At 46.5% G+C, this 27,155-nt stretch overlaps 1 protein-coding gene across 1 annotated transcript in view; it reads right to left on the minus strand.

Moving 5' to 3' along the window:
- LRPPRC (leucine rich pentatricopeptide repeat containing) overlaps window positions 1-27,155 on the minus strand; it is a 172,945-nt gene that overhangs the window by 57,793 nt on the left and 87,997 nt on the right. The window contains exons 23-25 of the mRNA XM_077282385.1: window positions 13,167-13,374; window positions 4,614-4,738; window positions 1,482-1,588 (exon numbers count right to left, since the gene is read on the minus strand). Coding sequence (XP_077138500.1) covers window positions 1,482-1,588; window positions 4,614-4,738; window positions 13,167-13,374 — 440 coding nt within the window. The remainder of the gene's footprint in view (window positions 1-1,481; window positions 1,589-4,613; window positions 4,739-13,166; window positions 13,375-27,155) is intronic.

The raw sequence follows: 27,155 nt of genomic DNA on the forward strand, positions 1-27,155 counted from the left end.
ACACTTAGCGCCCTGATACTTAGGCAACACTCTCAGCACCCCGATACCCAGGCACCACTCAGCGCCACGATACCCAGGCACCACTCTCAGCTCCCCGATACCCAGGCACCACTCTCAGCGCCCCGATACCCAGGCACCACTCTCAGCGCCCCGATACCCAGGCAACGCTCTTAGCGCCCCGATACCCAGGCACCACTCTCAGCGCCCCGATACCCAGGGACCGTACTCCTAGCCTTACTAGCCACGGACTGCTGTCTTGTAGCCCTACTACCCAGGGATAACACATAGCCCTGACCATTCTGCATATTGCACATCTGTTCTTTGACCTAGGCCTGCGTAGTGAGGTGAGGCAAGGGAAAGCACAACAGCCCACCGCTATACCAGCATTGCCTCCTTATTCTCCATATTGGAGGGATTTTCACAGGTTGGACCTCCAATCAAAGTAATAACCTATCCTACTGGTTTGCAATAATTTTACATGATCAGTAAAAGTCGCCGATGTCTAAGCATCTGTCAGAAGGAAGCAAAAGAATTACCATCAATATACTAGTCACATTAAACCAATTATCAGAAGTCTGTATTGAAAATAAGAAAAAATCCTTTTAACCAAAGCTCTGTTGTCTTATAATTGAATGTCCCGTTACTTTAGAAATGCCCTGGGAAGACGGAGAAAAGACACAATTACAAATCCGAACATTGTGCCAATAATACACCATGCCCCTTAGAAAAATAACCCAGGAGGAGAAAAAAAAAAAGTTTACGAGGAACATAATTACTCTCTGGGTGCCATCTCTGCAGCTTCTCTTTTGACTTATCAGTTTCAGGAAGGAAAATTTCAATCAACTCCCAGACAAAATATACTAAGCCCTAGCAGACCAAATTTGTCACCTACCCCTTCCTATAAGCTGCTTACCACAGCGGGAGGGGACAATGAAAATAAAAAGACAAATAAGAGAGAAAAAAAAAAAAGAAGATTCCCGGTAAATGAAAATGCCAAACGTTAGCCGACAGCATTTGGCTGATTAACTCGAAGACAAGCGCAATGGCTAAATCTTAGCAAGGACGGACGCAAATTAAATTCCGGAGCTTTTAAGTACAAGAAAGAATTCCTTAGCTCGAAGGATTAAATAACTTTACACCCAGGAATGCTGCTATAATTTAATTATTCCACGATTCAAGATTTATTATGCAAATATTCGTGTTTTCTTTCCCTCCGTCTGACCATGATGAGCCAAGGAGACAGATTGAAGACCGCTACTCCTGATCTATAATTACACTGATAAAGGCACGCTTATGTCGCCGGCCATCGAAGCCCGTCCTTTGGTGTTTTTTATATTTCCAACCTTCCCATTATTAAAGCTATATTCTATTAAATATGAATCAGAGGAGGCGTAATTAAAGGTTACCGTAATAAATGTCTTCCAATTAAGCATGGCCGCTCCGTGACATAGTGATTAGAGGAGCGCAGTTGCCGCACTCACCTCTGCAATCTTCTCAGCCTCGCTGTATTTTCCTGCTCTGATGAAGGCAAAGAAAAGTTCATGGAGCATCGACTGCTCACCCATAAAGTCACTTAAGCGGTCCACGGCTGATGGAAAAATAAAATAGGAAAAATAAAAAGGTTATGTTCTTATGAGATTTATATTACTGGTTCCGGTCTCTAGATCCACACACGCTGGTTATGAGGCATAAAGAAAAAAATACATATGGGGCCACAAAAGGTTGTAAGTCATGGACAGGGCAAATCTTCAGCTGAGGCTACAGCGCGGGATGTCTTATACCTTTATGGTTAATGCCTGATGAAGGGCATCCAATCAATCAACCTATAAAAAAGCGGCCCCAACAGGAGAATATGAGGTCTTCCCAGTATTCATTGGGGGTATGGGTACTGAATATCATGCCTCGTAAAGGGAACCAGGCAGTTAAAACATGCTGCCCATCCCCGGAGGCTTCTCCTGTCCGCTGCCCTGGATTGACCCTACAAGCGCGAATAGGAAGAAACCGGCCACTCCTGGGCAGTGGGTGGGGAGAAGGCGCCAGGGACCAGACTGTCCGACTAGTCTCCAGCATGTCTCGGTCCCCAGCAGCTTTTAAAGTATGTTTCCACAGGTTCACTTGTAGGCTAATTCTGTAACCATACAGAGACCATATTTCGAGCCGCTAAACCAGAGCTGTTGTGACCCTACTAATAACGTATGCCTAGGATACTGAGTCGAAGAGAAGGTCTGCACCCATTACTGATCCAGGCACAGGCCTATCCATCTCATTCATCAACAGTCACTCAACTCATCAGTCCATAAAACCTTCGAAAAACCTGTCTTCAGCTATTTCTTGGCCCGATCTCGACATTTCACCTTCTGTGTCTTGTTCAGGGGTGGTCGGGTTACAGCCTTCCTTTCCTTACCCTCCTCCTGTCTGCTCAGTAGTGTCTTCTCTCCACCAAAATGTCTGCATCAGAGGAATGGGGGAGCAGTGTTGAAAGCCTGGCTCTCGTCTCCCTCTACCGTTTTCTCATGACCATGTCATCTGCAGTGGTTCATCCCACAAAGTGCAGCGAAGGGCTTGGTCACCCTTCGCATTGCTCTTTCCACGCCTCTGTAGTTATTATTTTGGAGAAGAGGGCACCAAGTATGGTGACTACGCACGGGAAAAGTGCAGTTACATTTAGGTTCAGGGTTGGAAATAAGTAACAGTATATTGCTGTGTCAACACACAACTGTGTCTTGGTATTAAGACTTTTAGTGTTCTGACACTTGTCTGCCTGCAGCTTCCAGCACCTCTGCTTCCCGCAGCCTCCAGTACCTCTACAACACACCTCCAGGGTCTACTGTTTGCCTGCAGCACCTCTGCTACCCACCTCCAGGGTCTGTTTGCCTGCAGCCTCCAGTACCTCTGCCACCCACCTCCAGGGTCTCCTGTTTGCCTGCAGCCTCCAGTACCTCTGCGACCTACTTACAGGTCTCCTGTCATGATTAGTCTACCCACAAATGCACAAGTTAAAAATGGAAAAAAAAAATTGGATTGCTTTTTGTATTTCCTTTACACAAGCAAAGAGAAAAACCTAGGGACGGCCACAACATATCCTGAGATAATGTACTGTCCACAAAACTTCAGCTTTGAACTTTAGTGACATCTACCTAGTTGCGGTTATTTTCTAGCCACAGTACAATTGACTTATCAAAGAGCTGGATTTGCTTTCAAGCTTTCAAAAAAAAAAAAAAAAAAAAAAGGTTCAGAATGATTTAGTAAAAAAAAAAAAAAAAAGGGCTGAGCGGTGAAAGTGAAGTGCTCACCTTTTTTTCCCCCCTTAATCACATACATTCATGCAGTCATAGGGAGGAATGAGAAAATCGCTGTGCCCACAGCAGTACATGTTCCCAAATGAAAAGGTGATTCTCAATTACAGATCAATTACAAAATGTACGGCTATTATCCACAAAAGCTGCAGAGAGTGTTCGTCTAAAGAGTCCGGGAGTAAGAATGACAGTATGGCCGCTGATGTTTTAATTCATTATCCATGAAAACATGGGAGGGCACCGGGATAATATTGTGAGCATAATACCTGTCATTCATTAGGCTTTGTTGAAATGTCTGGACTAACTGTGGACTCGTTGGATTAAAAAAAAGGCGGCTCAATGGGAAGGCTTGTAATTAAATGCTTAGGTTAGCTAAATGTACTAAGTGCTACAAAAAGCTTTTTTTTCCCCCCTTTCCTAGGTTTCTCGTATACACATTTCTTTATAAAAAATGGATTCAGAGCTCACAGATTGGAGATGTCCAAGCAGCAATGAGACGGCATGAATAAGGCATTGTGAGCCGATACAATGCACATTACACTCGGGCTCCTGGCAATGTCTGGGAATAACGACTTATATTGTACGAGAAGCGGAGGAGGGGGATACAGACACTTCTCAGGAGGGACGCCATATATCAGGCATGCAAATTAATATTGGAAAAAAATGAGAAAGAGCTCAAGTAGCTTAATAGCAAACACGGTAATTTATGTTTATGCTCCGGACAACACGCAGTACAACAACCCGCGGCAAACAATGGCGCACGGTGGTTGGAACTGACTGGTCTATTGATTTTGTCATTGTAGAACATCGGCCACTTAGACAAAGTGGATTATTAAAGGGCTGCTCCATTACTTTTTTATGGGTGAGCGCCTACCAGCTAGGGCGGGCGCCTACCAGCTAGGGCGGGCTCCTACCAGCTAGGGCGGGCTCCTACCAGCTAGGGCGGGCGCCTACCAGCTAGGGCAAACGCCGCACCACGCATGCTCTGCCTTTCCATTGCTGTAGAACGGACCAGTAAGCGAGGACACGATTGTTATATCCTTAGTTATAGGCTTATTAAAGACCAGACATTGGCAGCTTTCTCCGATAGGTGGCACTAGATAGCGCTCTTATTTCTAAATTGGTAAGTCAATTATAAAAAATACATTATAATATATCTATCTATATATACACACACACCTCTCTCTCTCTCTCTCTCTCTCTATATATATCTATATCTATTTATCTCTCTCTCTCTCACACACTATCTCTCACAATCTCTATCTACATACCTATCTATATCTATCTATCTATTCCAGTTTTGGATTTCATACTCACCTTCTTTAAGCAAATCTGTTTCTCCTTTCTCCACCAGAAGGCTCAGCACATCATGCAATAGAGGGGCACACTTGTACTTTTCAATGCACGCCGTCATGGCATTCAGGGAGGAGGACAGGTCAGCCCTGTACCAAAAAAGAAGAAAAAAAGTAATAGAGATTGAACAAAAAGAAAAACACAAGTAAATCTCTAGTTATGGAAGTAAGGCAAAACAGCGGATCATCAATGTAAGAGTCATGGTTAAGTGGAAAGTACAATAAAATGTAACTCCTGAATAATGGTGGAATCCATAAATCCCACTAATGTACATGGATATTATTAGATAACTGCAGCAGTTCACTTTATGCTGAAAAAAAAAAAATCAGCTTTTTGTGTTCCCATAACAGCTAGGAATCAGACAGTACACCGTTAATACACAATGCTCAGCTCACGTTACATTGTAGCGGGAAGTTTTGCATACACCCTCATGTCTAAAACTTTTGGTTTTGAGAGAGATCCCTCAAAATATCGGATCGTATTTGGACCAAGGTTCTTCCATGAGGACATGCATGTGTTTTTTGTTTTTTTTTTACCTTAAACCAAGTGGTCTGATTAAAAAAAATAAATTGGAAAGTATGAACGATTTGCCTACGATTATCGAATCTCATTTGGCTATCCAAGTCTGTGTGTCCATGGAAAATATCAGACCGCACTCTGATGACATCAAAGTGCAGTCTGATTTTCATGGACTGAAAGAATCTAGAAGACGGAGACATTTTTTTTTCCATTCTCCACATCCAAGAAAAACAGACCCCACCGAAATAGAGGCTGATCGGAGTCCGATTTAGAATAAATCGACCAGTTTTCCTCGGATGGAGAACATGCGGTCGTGTGACCCTAGCTTTAAACAGATAGGGTTTTCCCTAGAGTTGGAGCAAGCAAAAAAATAAATTTAAAAATAAAGTCTTGTTCCCTGGTCTGGAATCAAGTCCGATCTACGTGGCAGCCACACCAAGGTAGCCTTCACTTCTGCGGCCATCATCCTTGGTACATCCTGCTCTTACTAGTCCATGGAACGTGTGTAAGGACATCGTGTGAAGCCCGGTAACTACATCACGATGCTTCGGGGTAGAGTAAGTGCAAGAAATGAAGGCTACACGGATCTGGCTACCATGGAAGACTAAACTGGAGGCCGGATCAGGGCAGCAAGAATCTTCATATTCATCTTTAGTACGCTTCCTTTTCCACGTAGTAGCAGTACCGCCATGTGTTGCTCCACCAGCAGGACAAGTTCACATATCACAGATATGCCTATGGCAAATGTAACATTTACTGAAGCATCCACTGCAGCAATCCAAAGTAGACACTTGGATATCTTTTCCAGGAAGATCTGCACAAAAATTAGACTACCGTAATTACATAAAGCTATCCACAGGCTTTATTTTTTGCCGAAAACTGTGGCAATGTGGTTTTAAAAAGCTGGAACATTAAACACTTTAATTTGACCCCAAACTTTGCATATACACCAGACAAGACACTACCACAGTACGATACATTTCATTTTTTTTATTTTTTTTTAATAAAAGAAAAGTAAAGTATTTTACCTAGTGATGAGCAAACATTCTCAGTTAAGGTGTTATCCGAGTATGCTCGGGTGCTGACAGTGTCCTCAAAAAATATGTTCAAGTCCCGCGGCTGCTGTTCGACACCCGCAACACATGCAGGGATTGTCTCTTTGTTAGGCAATCCCTGCATGTGTTGTGGCTGTCGAATAGCTGTGAGACATGCAGCCGCAGGGATTAGAACACATTATTCGAGCGCGCCGAAGTCACTCGCTTAGCACCTGAGCATGCTCAGATAACACCTTACGGAAAAGAGAATAAAAATGAGAAGGGCTCCCATGCAATTCCTTTTTAGCGATACCGCCTTCTGAGTGCACCTCCCAGTGCCCCGCGGAGAGGTTTACTGCTTTTTTTTTTGTCATTTGGGGTGAAAACTAAATTACAGGTTAATTTCGAAGCTGTAAAGTGACGCTGCAAAACAGATAGGAGCACTTTGAGGATATTGCTTCGGATTATGGTCATGTCACACTCGTGGAAACATTGCAGAAGGTGACATGAAACCAGATGATTAGAGAAGTAGAGCTCCGAGTAATTTTGCGCAGTCAGATTTGGCTATTTTTTTTTTTTTTTTTTTTATTTTGTGGGTTTTTTTTGTTTTTTTTTTATATTTAAACACCGACTATTGTACCTGCCCCCCAAAAATCACAAACTTTGAAAAAATGGCGAGAGGGACTGTCTACCGAGATGTATGATCGACAGCGCAGAGGGCGAGAGAGATAGATCTATAAATACGGAGAGAGGCAGTCTGTGATTGCCATTTCATTCTGCGAGAAAATTCCGCTTTTCAAAATGATGGCAAAACAATTATCCTATAGTAAAGTACTGACTCTACCCAATTCCCACAGCATGAATAGAACTGTTTTAGGTCAAAACGATTAATTAATGAACGATTATGGTGCCAGTCAAATGGACAAGCTAATTGACTTCAGTCTCAGAATGCACGATGTGAAAAGATATTCTCCGCGTATATAACAGTGATGGAAAGAAAATTAAAAGAAAGACACTGGGGAAAATGAGGAGGGGAAAAAAAAGCTCTTAGACGTAGTAATAATAAAAAAAGAAAAAAAAAATAATAGGTTCCAAAGCTCAAGCAGGAGACGTTTTACATTTTTTATTGTAGTCCAGAATAATTCTTACAAATGAAACCAGATCAGTGAGAAATATACAACCGAGCAATTAAAAAGGGAAAAAAAACTGGTAAATTACCATTTCATGGGCATATGTTGCAGAGTAGTTTTTTGGGTTTACAACACAGTTTGTAGAAAGTGAACAGATTTTTATTTATTTTTCGTTGTAGGCAAATTTACCATTAAAACAAGACCTATCTAGGCACACAAATGTTGATTGCTTTTAACTATCTTCCTAAAGAAAACGATCCATAGAGATCCTGATTTTTTTTTTCAGTTGATCACAGAAGTGAATAAGTAAATAGCACTCTAACGCTAGGGTCACACGACCGTGTTTTCCCTCATCCAAGAAAATCGGGTCAATTGTGTGTGATCAGCGTGTGATCCAATTTTCTCCATTCCGTCAGTCCGTGAAAATTGTGCCACCAAATATTGAGACCAGAGCGAGAGCAGGTTTTCTCCATTCTGTCAGTCTGTGAAAATTGTGCCACCAAATAGGGAGAGCAGAGCGAGAGCAGAGCGAGAGCAGATTTTCTCCATTCTGTCAGTCTGTGAAAATTGTGCCACCAAATAGGGAGAGCAGAGCGAGAGCAGAGCGAGAACAGAGCGAGAGCAGAGCGAGAGCAGAGCGAGAGCAGAGCGAGAGCAGAGCGAGAACAGAGCGAGAACAGAGCGAGAACAGAGCGAGAACAGAGCGAGAACAGAGCGAGAACAGAGCGAGAACAGAGCGAGAACAGAGCGAGAACAGAGCGAGAACAGATTTTTTCCAGTCTGTGAAAATTGTGCCACCAAATATGGAGAACGGAGCGAGATTCTATTTTCTCCATTCTGTCGGTCTGTGAAAACTGGAATGCACTCAAATGTCATCCGCATGTGCTACGATTTTTTTTCCCCACAGACTCATTGGTTTTCATAGCAGAGTTTGATCCAAATGGTGATTTTTTTCTGAAGACTTGGTTGGCAGAAAAAAAAAATAAATCGAACATGAACAACATTGGTCTGAGTGCGATCCAATGTTTTGTCGAATCTGACGCAGACTGAAAAATAGGTTGTCTGCACAAGCACTTATAAATGTACCTTTTACTAAGAAAAAAAAAAGCACACCTCTATAGAAAGCAAAAAATGAAGTGTGAATGCAGATCTGGGGGGCACTTGTACGCCTATTTTCCTAATACATCCAGTCATAAAACAATCTTGGTTTTCGAGTCTACAAGGATCGGTAGATCAGTCCCAATGGATGGGATGCCTTTAAACAAACACCAAATAAGTGTACAACAGATTTTAATCCATGACGTTCACAAGAAATAAGGTCTAAAATTAGGATTGCAAACATCTCTAAACGTTGCTTTTAGAAAAATATGCACCATTTTTTATTGTTTTTCACCATTAGCGATACAACTTAGTAAAAGTTGGCCAAAACCATTGATTTTGGTGCCCTGACTCGTCTTATGGCACAATCGGGCATGTTAAGCAAGTGGCTACCATCTATGATCTAAATGATGGAAAGCTTCAATCAAAGGCTTAGCCCCCGGTTTCTGCATGTTTATGAAGGATTGGGAAGACTAGCTGTTGGGTCGATAGCAAACTCTACATTTATGACGTAGGCTATCAATGGACCCATCCATTCATCTATAGCTGTATTCACCCTATATATCTGTTGGCCAAGGGCCATCAATGTCATTGCGATCACCATCAGATCCTTCCAAGATCAGAAGCATGGCCGACTTTGATCAAGCTGGTCATACACAAGACATCAACCCAAGAGGAAAGATACACGGGTTGTTATGACCTAAGACTTCTGTATATGTGTCCCATGACATACAATTACATGTTTGCGTTGAGGTCTTAAAATACATACACGCTCCATTTTCTAATCATTCCATAAACATGAAGTCTATAACTTTAATAGAAGGGTAGGGGGTTGTTTGGGGGAGGGAGTGTAAATGCATAATATTGATTGATATTACGGAGGAGTGCTGCGGTATTACGCACAAAGCTTAAGCTAAGTGGCAATTTACCTAAGGGCTTTGCTGATTGAAAAGCTCTCAAACCTGAAAAAAAAAATCACTACAGGAGGAGAGAAAGAGGAATTACAAGTGAGAATTAAAATAATTAAAAAAAAAAAAAAAAAATCTTAAAAAAAAATAAGAACCCAAATCCTTCCAGCTTTAATCTGCAGCAGATGTCGGCACGTCGTGAAAACAAGACGGAATCGAAAGGTAACAGGTAAAGGCCTCCAGGCAGGGGAGGGTTAAAACAAATTGGCCACTGTTTCATCCTGCGACTAAGGAATCTTCAAGGAGACTAGTGATGAAATCCTCACCACAACTAATCCTCCCCTCCAAAAAAAAAAAAAAAAAAAAAAAAATTAACTGTGTTGAAGGCTTTGTAATTTCCCTAGGTACAATTTAGCTGTCACTTATTTTAAAATTTACTCAAACACGCATTTCGAGCAGCTCTAACTTCACATGTCAAGTGCTTTCCAGCCAATTAAGTCTACACTGGAAGTCTGTGTTAAACAACTGAATGATTAGACAAGATAGCTCATTTCCTTGCTCTTTTGTTCAGCATAAAAAAAAATGCCACATTTACATTATCAGACTCAACAGGATTTTCTGACAGGGGGGAAAAAAAATTACATACAAAAAAAAAAAATCAACACTATCGAACACTATGCGTACAGAGCACATCAAGCCAGTCATTTACCAATCATCCTTCAAAAACCAATAGCCAGAAATGTAACTTAATTACGACTCAGCGATCCCTGACGAGGAGCCATCTTATCGCTGTCTTATCCAGCCGCTACGTATGCCTTTGTCCTGCTGGAGTTCTTCATTGTAACAGTAGGGTTTGCCTTCAGTATTGTGGCAGGATGAGGCCTCCTTTACTTACTACGCAAGATGACGAAGAAGGTGATGCAGCAGGAGAAGGGAAAATTACTGTATCCTGGGTAATGTGTCTCACACATCTACATCAATCCATCCAGTCCCCAAGTCCTTCTCGCTCCACATCCATCCCCCCACGTCCAGCTCCACATCAGTCCGTCCCACTCAACTCCCTCCATCTCCCCCTGCTCCACGTCCATCCCCTCCCCGTCTCCCTCGCTCTCCCTGTTCCACCCAGTCTCCCTTGTTCCATGTCCGTCGTCTCCCCCGATCCACGTCCATTCCCTCCCCAGTCCCTCTCGCTCTCCATCTACGTACGTCCGTCCCCCTCCGTCTACGTCCGTCCCCCTCCGTCTACGTCCGTCCCCCTCCGTCTACGTCCGTCCCCCTCCGTCTACGTCCGTCCCCCTCCGTCTACGTCCGTCCCCCTCCGTCTACGTCCGTCCCCCTCCGTCTACGTCCGTCCCCCTCCGTCTACGTCCGTCCCCCTCCGTCTACGTCCGTCCCCCTCCGTCTACGTCCGTCCCCCTCCGTCTACGTCCGTCCCCCTCCGTCTACGTCCGTCCCCCTCCGTCTACGTCCGTCCCCCTCCGTCTACGTCCGTCCCCCTCCGTCTACGTCCGTCCCCCTCCGTCTACGTCCGTCCCCCTCCGTCTACGTCCGTCCCCCTCCGTCTACGTCCGTCCCCCTCCGTCTACGTCCGTCCCCCTCCGTCTACGTCCGTCCCCCTCCGTCTACGTCCGTCCCCCTCCGTCTACGTCCGTCCCCCTCCGTCTACGTCCGTCCCCCTCCGTCTACGTCCGTCCCCCTCCGTCTACGTCCGTCCCCCTCCGTCTACGTCCGTCCCCCTCCGTCTACGTCCGTCCCCCTCCGTCTACGTCCGTCCCCCTCCGTCTACGTCCGTCCCCCTCCGTCTACGTCCGTCCCCCTCCGTCTACGTCCGTCCCCCTCCGTCTACGTCCGTCCCCCTCCGTCTACGTCCGTCCCCCTCCGTCTACGTCCGTCCCCCTCCGTCTACGTCCGTCCCCCTCCGTCTACGTCCGTCCCCCTCCGTCTACGTCCGTCCCCCTCCGTCTACGTCCGTCCCCCTCCGTCTACGTCCGTCCCCCTCCGTCTACGTCCGTCCCCCTCCGTCTACGTCCGTCCCCCTCCGTCTACGTCCGTCCCCCTCCGTCTACGTCCGTCCCCCTCCGTCTACGTCCGTCCCCCTCCGTCTACGTCCGTCCCCCTCCGTCTACGTCCGTCCCCCTCCGTCTACGTCCGTCCCCCTCCGTCTACGTCCGTCCCCCTCCGTCTACGTCCGTCCCCCTCCGTCTACGTCCGTCCCCCTCCGTCTACGTCCGTCCCCCTCCGTCTACGTCCGTCCCCCTCCGTCTACGTCCGTCCCCCTCCGTCTACGTCCGTCCCCCTCCGTCTACGTCCGTCCCCCTCCGTCTACGTCCGTCCCCCTCCGTCTACGTCCGTCCCCCTCCGTCTACGTCCGTCCCCCTCCGTCTACGTCCGTCCCCCTCCGTCTACGTCCGTCCCCCTCCGTCTACGTCCGTCCCCCTCCGTCTACGTCCGTCCCCCTCCGTCTACGTCCGTCCCCCTCCGTCTACGTCCGTCCCCCTCCGTCTACGTCCGTCCCCCTCCGTCTACGTCCGTCCCCCTCCGTCTACGTCCGTCCCCCTCCGTCTACGTCCGTCCCCCTCCGTCTACGTCCGTCCCCCTCCGTCTACGTCCGTCCCCCTCCGTCTACGTCCGTCCCCCTCCGTCTACGTCCGTCCCCCTCCGTCTACGTCCGTCCCCCTCCGTCTACGTCCGTCCCCCTCCGTCTACGTCCGTCCCCCTCCGTCTACGTCCGTCCCTCTCCGTCTACGTCCGTCCCTCTCCGTCTACGTCCGTCCCTCTCCGTCTACGTCCGTCCCTCTCCGTCTACGTCCGTCCCTCTCCGTCTACGTCCGTCCCTCTCCGTCTACGTCCGTCCCTCTCCGTCTACGTCCGTCCCTCTCCGTCTACGTCCGTCCCTCTCCGTCTACGTCCGTCCCTCTCCGTCTACGTCCGTCCCTCTCCGTCTACGTCCGTCCCTCTCCGTCTACGTCCGTCCCTCTCTGTCTACGTCCGTCCCTCTCCGTCTACGTCCGTCCCTCTCCGTCTACGTCCGTCCGTCCCTCTCAGTCTACGTCCGTCCCTCTCAGTCTACGTCCGTCCGTCCCTCTCAGTCTACGTCCGTCCCTCCCTCTCCATCTACGTCCGTCCCTCTCCATCTACGTCCGTCCCTCTCCATCTACGTCCGTCCCTCTCCATCTACGTCCGTCAGTCCATCCCTCTCGCTCTCCATCTACATCCGCTCATCCATTCAGCTCATTCTCGAGAATGTGGTGAAATGATCACTGGATGAGGAATTTACAGGAACTTGTTGATCCGTGCTACTCTGAATTGACCATTGCTGGCCTGGCAAAATGTATTGACTTGTACAACATATTTAGTGACAATAGTCTGTTGCAGTCTGCATTGACTTATGACTGCTATTGATCACACCTGATGACTTTGCCACCTATGATCTGCAGCACCCAGCAGTGGCTACTAGATATTAAATTAAGCTACACTATTCAGCTTCGTTCAATTATTACATACGGCCACAGCTGATCAGTGAAGATATCCAAGCCCCCAATCCAAAAGATGATTCTTTATTCAGAGACCACCCCTTTAATGGTATGGCTGATATGTGACAATTTCTATTTCATGGTGATTAAGGAATCATTTACAGAAAGCACAATTGCTGAGAAAGATTAATAGAAAGCATGGGACATTACCGCAACATTATGCCTACGTGAATCTTTTTTACAACAGTTAAAATCGGTCAACGTATTCATCGGAAAGTCCCTTCAATCAGATGATTCAAAGCAGAAATGTCACCATCTTTGATCGAGAAGACCACCTTGAAGGACCACTACTTACTTTCTCAAGTGTACCATCACCAATGGGGCGCACATCCTGCTGTTGGGATTGAGGAGTCCCAACATCACGCCGTACTCGTGGACGAGGTTCACGGCCTGGGCGTCCCCTTTCAAGGCCATGTTGTTGAGGATGTGGAAGAAGAGATCGGTGGAGGCCTCGTTCATGGGGACATCTTTCTCTTGCATCTCCTTCAGAATGTTAATCGCGTCTGCAATAGAGCAGCACAAAAGGACCCTTAGGTAATTTCATGGAGTGAAAACAAACTGTTATTAAAACAGCATTTCCAACCCAGCAGGAATGTAAATTCTGGTGTATAATGCCGATTTCAAGTTAATTACTACTTGCATTTTCTAAACGAGACTACAATTATAAATCCACAATAGCACGGTTTTATCATTTCCCTGCAACTGTGACTACAAATTACAGATAGGAGCCGTGTGCCCACTTTCACCGTGTAACCCTGTACTGTCTGCCCTATGGCGGCGCGATCTTACTAAATGGATGCTTTTATCGCTCAATGCCAACATCTGCTAAATCGCGGCATTGTTTCTTCAGCAGATGGCTTGTCAGGAGGCCAGATAATAAAGATGTATTTACAGTGTATATACAGCCAGACTAATGGCCTGATACCGATAGGGTCTGTTTGCTGTGTCGATACTAATTAGACAAGCAGAGCCAATGAAAGCTTTCCAACAGACTGCATGTTAAAACATTAGGCTCATTAAGCCTCATTAGGAAGGCACAAATAAACATTTTGGTGTGTGGGATAAGTAAAGGGGATTTACATTGCGTTGTTTCTTAATTATCGCACAAGCAAAATGTTTTGACCAATTTACATTCGAAATGCAGGAGAGGAGGGGGCTATGGAGCCAAAACAGGCACATTTCTTCCCCTTATAGGTATTTTTTTTTTTGCCCACTTCACCACAGTCATTGGCGTGAAAGCACTCTAACAAAATCGCAAAGGTTATCAGCATATCCCCATCATATGGGATAAGGTGTTATCTGAGCATGCTCGGGTCCTAACCGAGTCTCTTCTGCGTGCTCGAATACTATGTTAGAGTCCCCGCTCCTGCATGTCTCCTGGCTGTTTGACAGCCGCAATACATGCAGGAGCGGGGACTTTAACACAGCATTCGAGCATGCCAAAGTCACTCATGCTCAAATAACACCTGATCAAAGCACGTTCGCTGATCACTACCCATCATCCCTTTAATCATTTCAATGCCCAGCAAGGAAGTGGTTAAGCGAGAGAATCTGAAATTCCGTTTTTTTATTTTTTTTATTTTTTAGTATTGTAATGTTCCTCTGTTATCCCTCCTGACAACGATCAGAATTTGACAGCAGGGTGGTTCCTCTCGCCCTCATCAATGCGAGAGTTTCCCATTCACCACATTAGTAACGTATTTCATATATAAAACCAAATCTAAGTAACTAATACATATTCTCTCCCCTCTGTACCAGTCTGTCACTGTAAACCTGTTGTTTACTGCAAATGATAGCTATAACCCTGTATGTAACCCCTTTCTCATGTATAGCACCATGGAATTAATGGTTCTATATAAATAAATAATAATAATAATAATAATAATAATAATAATAATAATAATAATAATATATTATTACTCAGATGCATATTCATAGCCAGCACAATGGATGTCAAAACATACAGCGGCAGAAGACAATTCATTTACCCCTATAATATTACAATAAAAAAAAAAATCTGGAATAATCAGATTTTAGTTAGAAAGATGAAATATAAAATTGCTTTTTCTATAATAAACTCATTCTAAATATCATAAATTTGCACTGCACAATATATAATCAATATCCAAAAACCTTTATAAAGTGATTTTTTTTTATTTTTTATTTACATATGCACTCAGACTTGAATGGACGAGTCTCTTCCGATTAACGAAATAAACTAGTGCTTGCTGCCATTTTTTTTTTCACACACCGATGTGGTTTGTGGGGGGATTTGGGTGGGATTAATAAAAAAAAATTTAAAAAATCGCTTATCAGCACTGCCTCATTGAATAACGTTGATCTGAGTGTGGTCCATGTTTCTTTTTTCACCGACAGGACTCTGAGGGCTAGTTCACACAACTGTATTTTCGATGAAAGTAGTAATACCTCATACACATTTCCTCAGACCATCTGATGGGGAAATGATGTCAACAGAGAGAAGGATGTCAACGCCCGATCCTTTTTGTTTTCTGGGAGATAATAAGCAGCCACCAGAGGTGTTTGGCAGCGGCTTTCTCCACTCTCCCAATTGAAAACAGTGTCGGGAGAAATAGGAACCTGCCAAAATAATTGTAGCTTCTTTACACTATGTTTAGCCCTTAGTTTTCCATGGAGAAGAACCTTTTTTACTGTAATCGATATGGCAAAAAAAAAAAAAAAAAAATCTTCTGAAGGTTACCATTCTGGATCATCTTTTCTTACAACTCTGCACAGTGCAGTTCCTCTTGGGCGTTACTAATTTGGGGCGTGGCCCTCCTTACTGTTAAATTGTCCAATCGGTGCTGCCAGTGTCAGCCTGTGCAGAGACACACCCCTCTACTAAAGAGAATGTTATTACCCAGTTTTCATCTCTAGCAGGAATAAGAGGAACCGTACAACAGTTCTAAGAAAATTGTTATTTTTTGGGAAATGCAAGAAGTTTAACTAACAGGGGCATGTGGCGATAGGTCCACGTCGGCATGTTGCGCCATCAGAAACATTTCTGCACCTTGCTGTTGTGCAGCCAAGAGCTTGGAAACGAAAAAAAACAAATAAATTATTGAGGTTCGAGTCCAGTCTATCAAGTATGGGAACACCTACCTCCCACCAATTCAGCTCTTCCCCAACAGACAGTGTGAGGGGATATAAACTTCTAGTCTATTCGATTTCAGTCTGTTGATCCTTTTGTTCTCTAAACTATGTTCACATCAGGGTTTTTTGTTGATTTTTTTTCTCCTGCAGCCAAAATCTGCTCTCCACAGTAAAACCGCGGTGTTCAAAACTCCTGTTTTCAACTCTTTTTATTTGCACCGTATCATGAGTGTGGATGAAGTGTGCTTTGTCTACTGTAAGTTTAATAAAGTTTGTTTTATTCACTAAAAAATATGCAAAAAATCTGAAAATATGTGTAGCTTTTTTCTTTGCAGCGTTTCTCATTGCTTTCTATGACAACACTGCAAAAAAACACTAAACAAGCTGCAGATTTACAAAAAAAGTTCCTAAACAGAGTATGAGATAGAAAATACAGGGATTTTTGTGTACTGACCGTAAAATCCTTTTCTCCAAGCCACTCATAGGGGGACACAGACCATGGGTGTATGCTGCTTGCCACTAGGAAGCTGACACCAAGTTAACACAAAAAGTTAGCTCCGCCTCTGGAGAATACACCCTCGTGCTGGCTCCCAGAGAACCAGTTCGATGCAAAAGCAGTAGGAACAAACAGAAACAACATAGAGTACAACATGTCAACTTAAAAGAACAGGCAAAAGCCATATAAGCCATTAGGCTAACAGGGTGGGTGCTGTACCTCGGAGAAAAGGATTTTACGGTGAGTACACAAAAATCCGTTTCTCCTTCGCCACATTGGGGGACACAGACCATGGGACATCCCAAAGCAGTCTCTGGGTGGGAAAACAACAAAGTATTGGGCTTCATGCAACAACTGCCTAAATGTGCGCCACCGCTGCCTGCAGAATTCTTCTGCCCAGACTCGCATCCGCTGAAGCCTGAGAGTGAATATTATAGTGCTTTGCGAAGGTATGTAAACTGGACCAAGTCGCAGCTTTACAGACCTGCTCAGCCGTCGCCTGATGCCAAATTGCCCAAGAAGCCCCCACCGCTCGAGTAGAGTGTGCTCTGATCCCCATTGATATGGGCTGACTTCTGACTCGATATGACTCCTGGATGCTGGAACGAATCCACCTGGCTATCATGGCCTTAGAAGCAGCAAGACACTTTCTGTGACCTTCCAGGAGAAAGAGCAGAGCAACTGTTCTTCTGAAGGATGCCATCCTTGAGATGTACCTTCGCAGAGCTCAGCCAGGTCCAGAGTGTGGAGAGCTCTTTCAACCCTGTGAATAGTAGCCAGACAAAAGGAAGGAAGAACAATGTCCTCGTTAAGATGGCAGAACGAAACGACCTTTGGCAAAAAAGACGGCGACGGCCTGAGGACAACCTTGTCCTGATAGAAATTAAGGAAAGGCGCCCGGGTAGGATAAGGCGGATAATTCCAAAACTCTTCTGATCAATGTGATCGCCACAAGGAAGGCAACCTTCCAGGACAGAAAACCAACGAAATGTCCTGAAGCGGTTCAAAGGGAGGACCCTGAAGGGCACTTAGCACCAGGTTGAGGTCCCAAGGCTCTAAATGCATGCGATAGGGAGGAGCGACGTGTGACACCCATTGAAGAAAGGACTTAACCTGAAGCTTTGACGTGATGCGTCTCTGAAATAAGACTGAAAGAGCGGAGATTTAACCCTTGAGAGAGCAGAGTGTCAGCCAGGAGTCCAGACCGGCTTGTAGGAACCCAAAAATGGTGGGAACTGAGAAGAGGAGAGGGGAAAGACAGCAATCCTTGCTCCAAGCAAAAAAAGTCTTCTAGGTACGGTGATAGATACGGACCAATGTGGGCTTACGGGCACTAACCATAATGGAAATGACTAGTGATGAGCGAGTATCCTCATTGCTCGGGTTTTCCCGAGCACGCTCGGGTGGTTTCCCGAGTATTTGTTAGTGTTCGGAGATTTAGTTTTCATCACCTCAGCTGAATGATTTACAGCTATTAGCCAGGCTGAGTACATGTGGGGGTTGCCTGGTTGCTAGGGAATTCCCACGTGTTCAAGCTGGCTAGTAGCAGTACATCATTCAGCTGAGGGAATGAAAACTAAATCTCCGAGCAGTCAAATACTCGGAGACCACCCGAGCGTGCTCGGGAAAACCAGAGCAACGAGTATACTCGCTCATCACTTGAAATGACCTGTTGCGAAAACCCAGCCTGGGTCAAGACCCAGGCTTCAACGGCCACACCGTTAAACACAGGGCCCCCGAGTTCTGGTGGTAGATCGGGCCCTGGGAGAGCAGATCTGGCCGATCCGACAGCCTCCAGGGTATGTCGGCGACGAGGAGTACCAACTCTGCGAACCAGGCACGGCGTGGCCAATCAGGTGCGACCAGGATCACTGGGACTCCTTCTGCCTTATCTTCCTGATTAATCTGGGGAGTAACGGTAGAGAGGGAAAAATGTATGGAAGGCGGAATTGGCGCCACTCCGATTGCTCTTGGATCTCGAGACCTTGCTATAAACTGGGGAACCTTGGCATTCAGTCTGGAAGCCATGAGGTCCACATCTGGGGTCCCCCAGTGAAGACAGATCTGGTTGAAGACTTCCGGATGAAGCTCCCACTTCCCCGAGGTGAGACCCTGATGGCTGAGGAAGTCCGCCATCCAGTTTTCCACTCACGGAATGTGCACCGCTGAGATCACCGAGGGGTTGTTCTCTGCCAATCGAAGGATGTGAGTTACTTCGGACATGGCCGACCTGCTGCGGGTACCCCCTTGATGACTGATGTATGCCACAGCCATGGCGTTGTCTGATTGAATACGGATGGGGTGACCTGCTAGAAGATGATGGAACTGTTACAGGGCCAGCCGAATAGCACAGATCTCCAGAACATTGATTGGTAGCTTCGATTCCTGAACTGACCAGCGGCCTTGAGAAGTGTGGTGGCGGAAGACTGCTCCCCAGCCCGAAAGACTGGCATTGGTAGTCACCACCAGCCATTGAACAGGTAGGAAAGACTTCCCCCAGTTGAGGGAAGAGTTCAACGTCCACCACTTGAGAGCCTGTCTGACCTGCAGGGACAAGTGGCACCTGCGGTCGAGAGAGAACGGTTTTCTGTCCCAAATTGCCAGAAGGGCATGTTGTAGGGGATGAAGGTGCCGTTGGGCAAAAGGGACAGCTTCCATTGCGATCACCATCCTTTCTAATACCCTAACTGCAAACCGGATGGAATGAGGGGAAGACTGACGAAGCACTCGGGATCCTTGTTGAAGGGCTAAGACCTTGTCTGGAGGGAGAATTACCAACCCCCGAGGCGAGTCCAGGGATATTCCTAGTAAGGAAATCTGTTGGGCTGTGACAGGAGAGGATTTGCTTAAGTTTATCAGCCAGCCCAGGTGAGAAAGGGTATCGCAAGTAATGCAAATGGACTCCGCGCAGTCGTGGAAAGACGGACCCTTTATCAACAGGTCGTCCAGATAGGGCAGAACGATCATGCCCCGAGAGTGCAGAATGAACATGACAGCGACCATGACCTTTGTGAACACTCTAGGGGCCATAGTGAGGCCGAAGGGAAGGGCCCTATGAATTGAAAGTGACGGTCGCGAACGGCGAAGCGCAGGAATCTCTGGTGAGGTGGAAAAAAAAAAAAATCGGAATATGTAAGGAAGCATCTCGGATGTCGATTGAGGCCAAGAATTCTCCCTCTTCCAGGGAAGTGATAACTGAGCGCAGAGATTCCATGCGGAAATGACAGACCTTGACAAACTTGTTTAGGTCTGAGTTCTAGTATGGGTCTTACCTTTCCGTCCTTCTTTGGGACGACGAAAAGGTTCGAATAGAAACCCTGAAACCTTTCGCTTTCTCGGACGGGGACAATGACGCCATAGTGACGCAATGCGTCTATGGCCCAGGAGAAAGCCTTTGCCCTTGCCTCTGAAGAGGGAGGATCGAAGGGAAAGAAGCATGAAGGGGGTCGCGTAGCAAAGTCGACCTTGTATCCGGACGACACCAGACCTCTGACCCACTTGTTGGAGACGAGGGAGAGCCAGACCTGACAAAAGAGAAGTAGGCAGCCACATACCTGTCGGTGTCGACCGGATAGCGCTGGTAGTCAGCGTGAGGAAAATCTCTGGAACCTAGGACCTTTAGGTCTCGACTGTTTGGGTCAGGACTTCAAATGCTGGTTTGGTCTGTACGAGACCTGAGCTCCTCCATCCCTTCATGGAGAACATCCTGAACCAGACGAAGTAGTGGTAGTGGCCCAATCTGGAGTGGAGCGAAAGGAACGGAAACGGATTTGTTGCCGTCTCCGAAAGGGATGCCTAAGTCTCTATTGGGGAAGGAATTTACTCTTTCCTACCATAGCATCGAGAAAAAAGCTGATCCAGCTTTTCTCCACATAAGCGACTGCTTTGATAAGGAAGGGAGGTGAGAGACTTTTTTGATGCAGAGTCCGCCTTCCACTCTAAGCCATAATGTCCTTCTGATAGTGATGGAATTGGCTGCTGACTGAGCAGCATAACTGGCCGCATCCAAGGATGCATGTACCAGGTAATCGCCTGCCCAGGAAATTTGGTTGGCAAGGTGCACCGCCTCTGGAGTAAGGTTACTGCTCCGAAGTGAAGTAGCTAAGGTCTCTGGCAAAGGATGGATAGAGAGCCGAACCTGAGGCTTCAAAGACAGAGCAAGCCAAACTTTCTGACGGTCCGTGGGATTTTTGATGGATGAGCCATCCAGCAGGTACATGAGAGTTTTGGAGGCTAGGCGGGATACAGGGGGATCTACCGCCGGAGATTCAGCCCAATATTTTTTCAGATCAGGTGAGAAAGGATACTTTGCTTCAAGAGGCCTTTGTCCTGTAAAGCGTTTATCTGAGCGTTCTCTGTGCCTATTATCTATGGCTCTAAAATCAGGATGAATAGCAAATGCCTTATGAGAGTGTTAAGTCCTCTTAAAGGATACGGTTTGATCCGGAGCAGAGCCGGAATCTTCCTCAACCTTTAAAGCCTGGTTGACAGCCTCAATTAGCAAATCCACCGTTTTCTAAAAATCTGGCAAATCCGGATCTAAGGAACCATCAGATTCAAACTCAGATTCGCGTTTGCTACTGAACTCTGCAGAGGGAGAGCGAGAAGCGTAGCTCTCAGGCGGCAAGACACGTGTCTGCTCAGGAGACATGCTACGGATACGTTTTCTAGGTGCCTGACTGCTTCTAGAGTGCTTTCGGCCCCTGATAACCGACTACTCCCAGCTTGGGGAGGATCCGTCTACATCAGTCCTGCAAACGCTCCGGTCCCCCGAAGGATCACGGAGGGATTCAATCGCTTTGGCCAGCGAAGCCATGGATAGAGACAGTGACGAAGCCCACTCAGGGGGACTAGGTACACTGGGCTCGGTGGCGGCGGAGGGCTCCTGAGCGCAGTTGGGGTCACAGGCACTGCAGAGCGGTGAACTCTGAGCCTTAGGAAAACACTGACTGGCAGGAGGAGCATGAAGTAAAAAATATAGCCCGTCTTGTTAGACTTTTTAGATGCCTTAGGCTGGGACATGATGTACCCTTCAATGTGGCCCTATAATAATAGGGGCTGCTGAGAAGGGATACTGCTGAGAAAAGGGGTTACAGCAGGGAGGAGGATGTATAATGCAGGGCTCCCTTACCCAGGTCTGTGTCCCCGCTCCTCCTGCGTTTCTCCAATTGTGTGGCCCCTGCGCTAAGAACACTTGCTGCTGGCCCTGATGGCAGTTAGTGTGTCCTGAGGCGGTCTGGGGTGGGAAAGATGGCCCCCGAGATTTGAGAGGGGCTTTTCGTGCTGTGCGAGAGGCACCAGCACCAGAGCCTCCACACCGCATGGGCGGAGATCGGGGTTGCGGCCTAGTGCAGGGCCGAAGCCAGGGACTAAATTTGAGGTGCCATCCGGCGCCGATGCAGAAAAGGGACTGAATACGCCCCCCCGGAGTCAAAATGGGTCCCCCTTAACCAGCGCCGCCACATATCCAGAGAAGCTGCCGGGTGGCAGGTAAGGCTACTTTCACACTTGCGTCGTTTTGGGAAAAAAAAAAGCATCCTGCAAATGTGCCCGCAGGATGCGTTTTTTCCCACAGACTTGTATTGCCGACGGATTGCGATGTATGGCCATATGTCTCGTCCTTCATGCACTTGATGCGTCGTGTTTTGGTGGACCGTCGTCATGAAAAAAACATTCAAGTGAACGTTTTTTCGTACGTCGTATCCGCCATTTCCTACCGCGCATGCGCGGCCGGAACTCCGCCCCTCCTCCCCGGTACTTTAGAATGGGCAGTGGATGCGTTGAAAAACTGCATCCGCTGCCCACGTTGTGCCGAATTTTCACAACGTCTGTCGCGCCGACGCTTAGCGATGGCCGTGTACCGACGAAAGTGTGAAAGAAGCCTAAGGCAGCTTGCTGCAGGTCCTCCTGTGCTGCTGCTGGTTTGGACGGTGCAGGGATAGGGGGGAAAACCCTCAATCCACCATCCCTTTAGAAGGGAGGTGGAGAGGGACCGTCCGCCTCCTTGTACCATCCACTTTAACAGTGGTGGTGCAGTGGGGGCTGCTCGGACAAAAAAGGAGGGGCCACTGAACATCCAAGGGGTTAAATCCCCTAGGATGGGACAAAGCCAGTTGTCCGGCATTAGGCCTGGCTGCAGAAGAGGATACGTGGAGGCGATACTCCATGTGCTCGTCCGTTAGGGGTGTGGAGAGATCGGTGCCCTAGAAGGGACCTGTCACCCAAAAAAATTCAGCCCAGGCATGGCATCCCACGTCGCAAGAGGATACGGAGAGGCAGCACTCCCCGTGCTCGCCTGTTGATGGTTCGGGGAGATCTGAACCTTGAAAGGATCAGTCGTCCCTTCCCTCCACTTGGAAAAATGTATAAATTGGTAAAAATGTAACATAATAAAGAGTTTTTGGTCTGAAGACCAGACCCGTGTGCCTTCTATGGCCACTAAGCAAGAACTGGTTCTATGGGAGCCAGCAGGAGGGTGTATACTGTAGAGGAGGAGCAAACTTTTTTGTGTTAACGTAGTGCCAGCCTCCTAGAGGCAGCAGCATACACCACGGTCTGTGTCCCCCAATGAGGCGAAGGAGAAATTGCTTTTGCTGGTACTATAAAAAGCAGTAAAAAAAAAAAAAAAAAAGCTGCAAAAAACGCTGCATGTGAACACAGCCTAAAGGATATGTCCAACAAAACGAGTGTGTCAGTGTTTGTCAGTTATCTTAAGTGTATGTGGGGCTTAAGTCTTGCAAAAATCCGCTTCTACCACCTCAGGTCGCACTTTACTTTTCTTTAAGCCATGACAGACGGTTGCCATGCTTGGATGACATTTTAAGGTGCTATAATGTCTCAATGGATGTCAAGCTGACACCCATGGAAACCGTACAGTACAGCGCTGTATAGACATACACACAAGTCCCCAATTAAATCCAATAAAGGCATTTATTTTTTATACCTGTATTATTTGATGACATTCATTGCGCCAAATTCTTCAAAATGATAAAAATGCTCTCTGTTTCTGTTTTATAGCTTTTTTATGACTTTTTAGAGCAAAAAAAAGTCGGAAAGACTTTAAGAAATGGAACGTTTTTCTTTAAAAAATAAAAAGGCAACATTTTAGTAAAAGTAAAAATGCTATTTCATTAATCTGTCTAAAACATGTGGATAAGCAAAGTTGTCTGGAAAATTTAAAAAAAAAATGATCAAAAATAAAGAAAGTAATAGGCACATACCAAAGTCACTCAAAAAGAGCAAATTATTCCAGAAAAATAGAGAAACAACAATGATGAATTGGGGGCCACAGTATATATGGCTGAGAACTGAGGACAGCTTCCATGGGGTGGGTGAACAAGCGCTTGCTTCCCCTCACAGCTACAGTAAATAGGACACCACGGCATGCTCCATTACACAGCCAATGTATTGACACGATGGCCAGATGAGAGGCCTCAATAGCAGTATTTACATATCTATGCTATTCTCATGCATTCGCAGAACAGTGGGATTTTGGAAATCTGTGATCCTAATAACCAGTGACACCCTATAGTTGCTTCACTGTGCAGCCGAGCCTAGATGACAAGCGCCATGCCCTCTATAAATGAACACGGAGAGTCCAGGCCATTAAATTAACGTATTTTTCGGACTATAAGATGCACTTTTCCTCAAAAAAATTTGGAAGGAAAATGCGGGGTGCATCTTATAGTCCGAACGCAGGCTTACCGGGGGGTTGCAGCAGTGGTGTAGCAATGTCCCTTCCTCAGGGTACCGGCGGCGGCAGAAGTGTGGCGGTGCTGAAGCTCGGTGTCGGCGGTTAGCAGTGCGGAAAGCATCATTGGTTTCCCTGCGGCCATCTTCCTGAAGCCGTGGGCCGTCGGAGGCGGCGTGTGCGCAGATTGAGATCTCAGCTCATCTCTCGCGCTCCATTTTTTTGAGGCTATGGGCTTGAGATCTCGGCCGCCCTCGGCTTCAGGAAAATAGCCACGCGTGCGCCAATTGAGATCTCAGAGGCCATTTTCCTGAACCCAAGGGCCCCCCCGAAATCTCAATCTGCGCATGCGCGGCCTCAGGAAAGTTGCTGCCGAGAAACCAATGATGCACTCTGCTCTGCTCATCGTGGACACCGGGCCGCAGCATCGACACATTTCTGCCGCCAGCATACTGAGGAAGGGACCCTGCTCCATGCAACGCACTCTGCTCTGCCTCACCGGCGACACCAGACCCGCAGAATTGCACAGCTGGGATATCCCTGAACTGCAGCATTGCCCCACTTCTAGGACAATAAGACAGGCCCCCATTTTTTTTGCTATTTTCCACCCCAAAATTTGAAGTGCGTCTTATGGTCTGCAAAATACGGTATACGCATTCTTATACTTATGCCTACAAATTTTTTAACTGCAGGAATAATTACAAGCAACAAAAAAAAATTTAAGTCAATCGCAGATCTTCCCTTTATGCAAACAGGGAGAGAGCCGTCAATCAAGCAGAGCCGCATATACACCGGCAAGAAGGACAGCCCACTGGACACTTCTCCCTGCGTCTGGCTTGTATTAAAACCATGGGCTCAATTAATTGAGGCATCATCGTCATAACTCTGGTGTATAACACCTTGAAATGCAGAAACATTTTTGGGCAACTTTTTTTTTTACTTTTATGCCTGTCCTCGGCCAAAGAAGTCAGAGCCGGAGTCAGACAAGAAGTGGTGAAGCCAAAAGATGGAGCAAATCGCGCCAAAAAGAGTCTGCCAGTCCCAGGCAGAAGTTACCCTTCTTGTGAAGAAACATAGCAGTTTCTTTGGCGCAGTATGCCAACATATATCAGTCACGAGGTAGCCAAACAGACACTCTTTAGCCTCCTACTGACAACAGTTGCAATAGCGTGTACATCGGGAGCAGTGATGAGTGAGTATACTCGTTACTCGGGTTTCCCAGAGCACGCTCGGGTGATCTCCGAGTATTTGTGACTGCTCGGAGATTTAGTTTTCATCGCCGCATCTGCATGATTTACGGCTGCTAGACAGGCTGAATACATGAGGGGATTCCTTAACAAACAAGGCAACCCCCACATGTACTCAGGCTGTCCAGCAGCCGCAAATCATACAGCTGAGGCGATGAAAACTAAATGTCCAAGCACTACAAAATACTCGGAGACCACCTGAGCGTGCTATAGGAAACCCAAGTAACGAGTATACTCGCTCATCACTAGTCGGGAGCCTTCATGATGTTCATTTTCTGTACCTGGTCCTGAGGGCAGCCATTGTGCCTGAGCTGCTGTTTGCAGCATTTAGAGATGCGCTTTACCGCTGTCAAATGGACCACAGGAAATGACAGTTCGCAGTTGATCATTGTTGTCTATGGGAAAAAAGGTTATGGACATGCCTTGTGACCTCTGCAGAGGTCAATGCACAGGGAGAGGGAGGAGATGGAGCTGTGACCATAACTTCAGTCTAAGGGATCACGTTTCTCCTCGTTTAGTGACATGACAAAGTAAGGAGGCCTAGAGGCCATGCAATGCTCTGCTGGGAAATTCAATATATAATTTGCAACATTTTAGAAAAGGTCCCGGGAACGGTCAGAGAGGCCTGTCATGCGCACTGCAGTACCTGACTCTGCCCTCAACAGGTCCGAGAAGTACGATGGCGTAGAAGCGCAATGCCGAGGAGATTGTGAGGATGATGCAGGGATGTGCCATCCACATGGAGCAAGAAGGAGGACGGCATCACAAGATGAGGGGAGGTGTCGGACCAAGACCTGTGCCACGCCTCGGACCGGACCGCCCCGCAGGTGAGTATAATAAAAGCTATTTGTATTCTCTTACAGGTCGGGTAAAGTATTATGGAATTATGTATATCAGTCCTGAAAGGTGGTGGCCTTACTTCATATCGGCCAAAACTATTAACAGGGTCGCTTTAATTGTTAACAGTTCTCCTTGTGGAGAGTGACATGACAATGTAAGGAGACTTCTAGGCTGTGGAATGCTCCTCTGGGAAATTAAATATGCAAATTGTCTTCACAGAAGAAGAGGACTTGACCTCCAGTGACACTTACTGGAAGTAGAAATCCTGAGTGTCATAACATTTAACAAGACAACAGACAGCCCAAAAATGGGCTCAAACAAAGCACTATTAGATGTCTATATCTTCCACAACCAAAAAAAGTAATATAAGTGCACCAATCACAGAATCCCCTTTGCCTCTGAACACTCAAATCTCAAAATGACTACAAAAAGAAAATAAACCCGAAATTTAAAATAAAAAAAAAATGAAATGCAGTCAGTGACTACACAAAAACAGTAAAAAATAAAATAAAATAAAACAAAAACACAAAATTGCTTAAATATATTCCAAAATAAAAGAAATTCAGAGGGAGGGTATGATGTCAAGGTTACAGAATGTCAGTTCTCATTTTAAAAAAAGAAGCTGGAGAAGAAAACAGAGAACGTTAACAATAAGAAAAATAATAAAGAAAAATGACACGTATGGGGTTAAAGCAGCTTTAATGTTGTTTTTTCGCAAGTTGCGGTGGGAAAGCAAGAGTGGAGAAAATAATTACGCTGTGCAAATAAAGCGTAGAAAATGTGGATTCCTCACCAGTGGCCGTCCTGCATGGGGCTAGAGGCGAACGCGTTACTTCTGCTTTATTTATATTCAGTGCATTGGCTCATTGATTCTGCACATCTTCCCGACGCTGGTACATA

Source organism: Ranitomeya variabilis, chromosome 2 (assembly GCF_051348905.1).
Source record: "Ranitomeya variabilis isolate aRanVar5 chromosome 2, aRanVar5.hap1, whole genome shotgun sequence".
NCBI lineage: Eukaryota > Metazoa > Chordata > Amphibia > Anura > Dendrobatidae > Ranitomeya > Ranitomeya variabilis.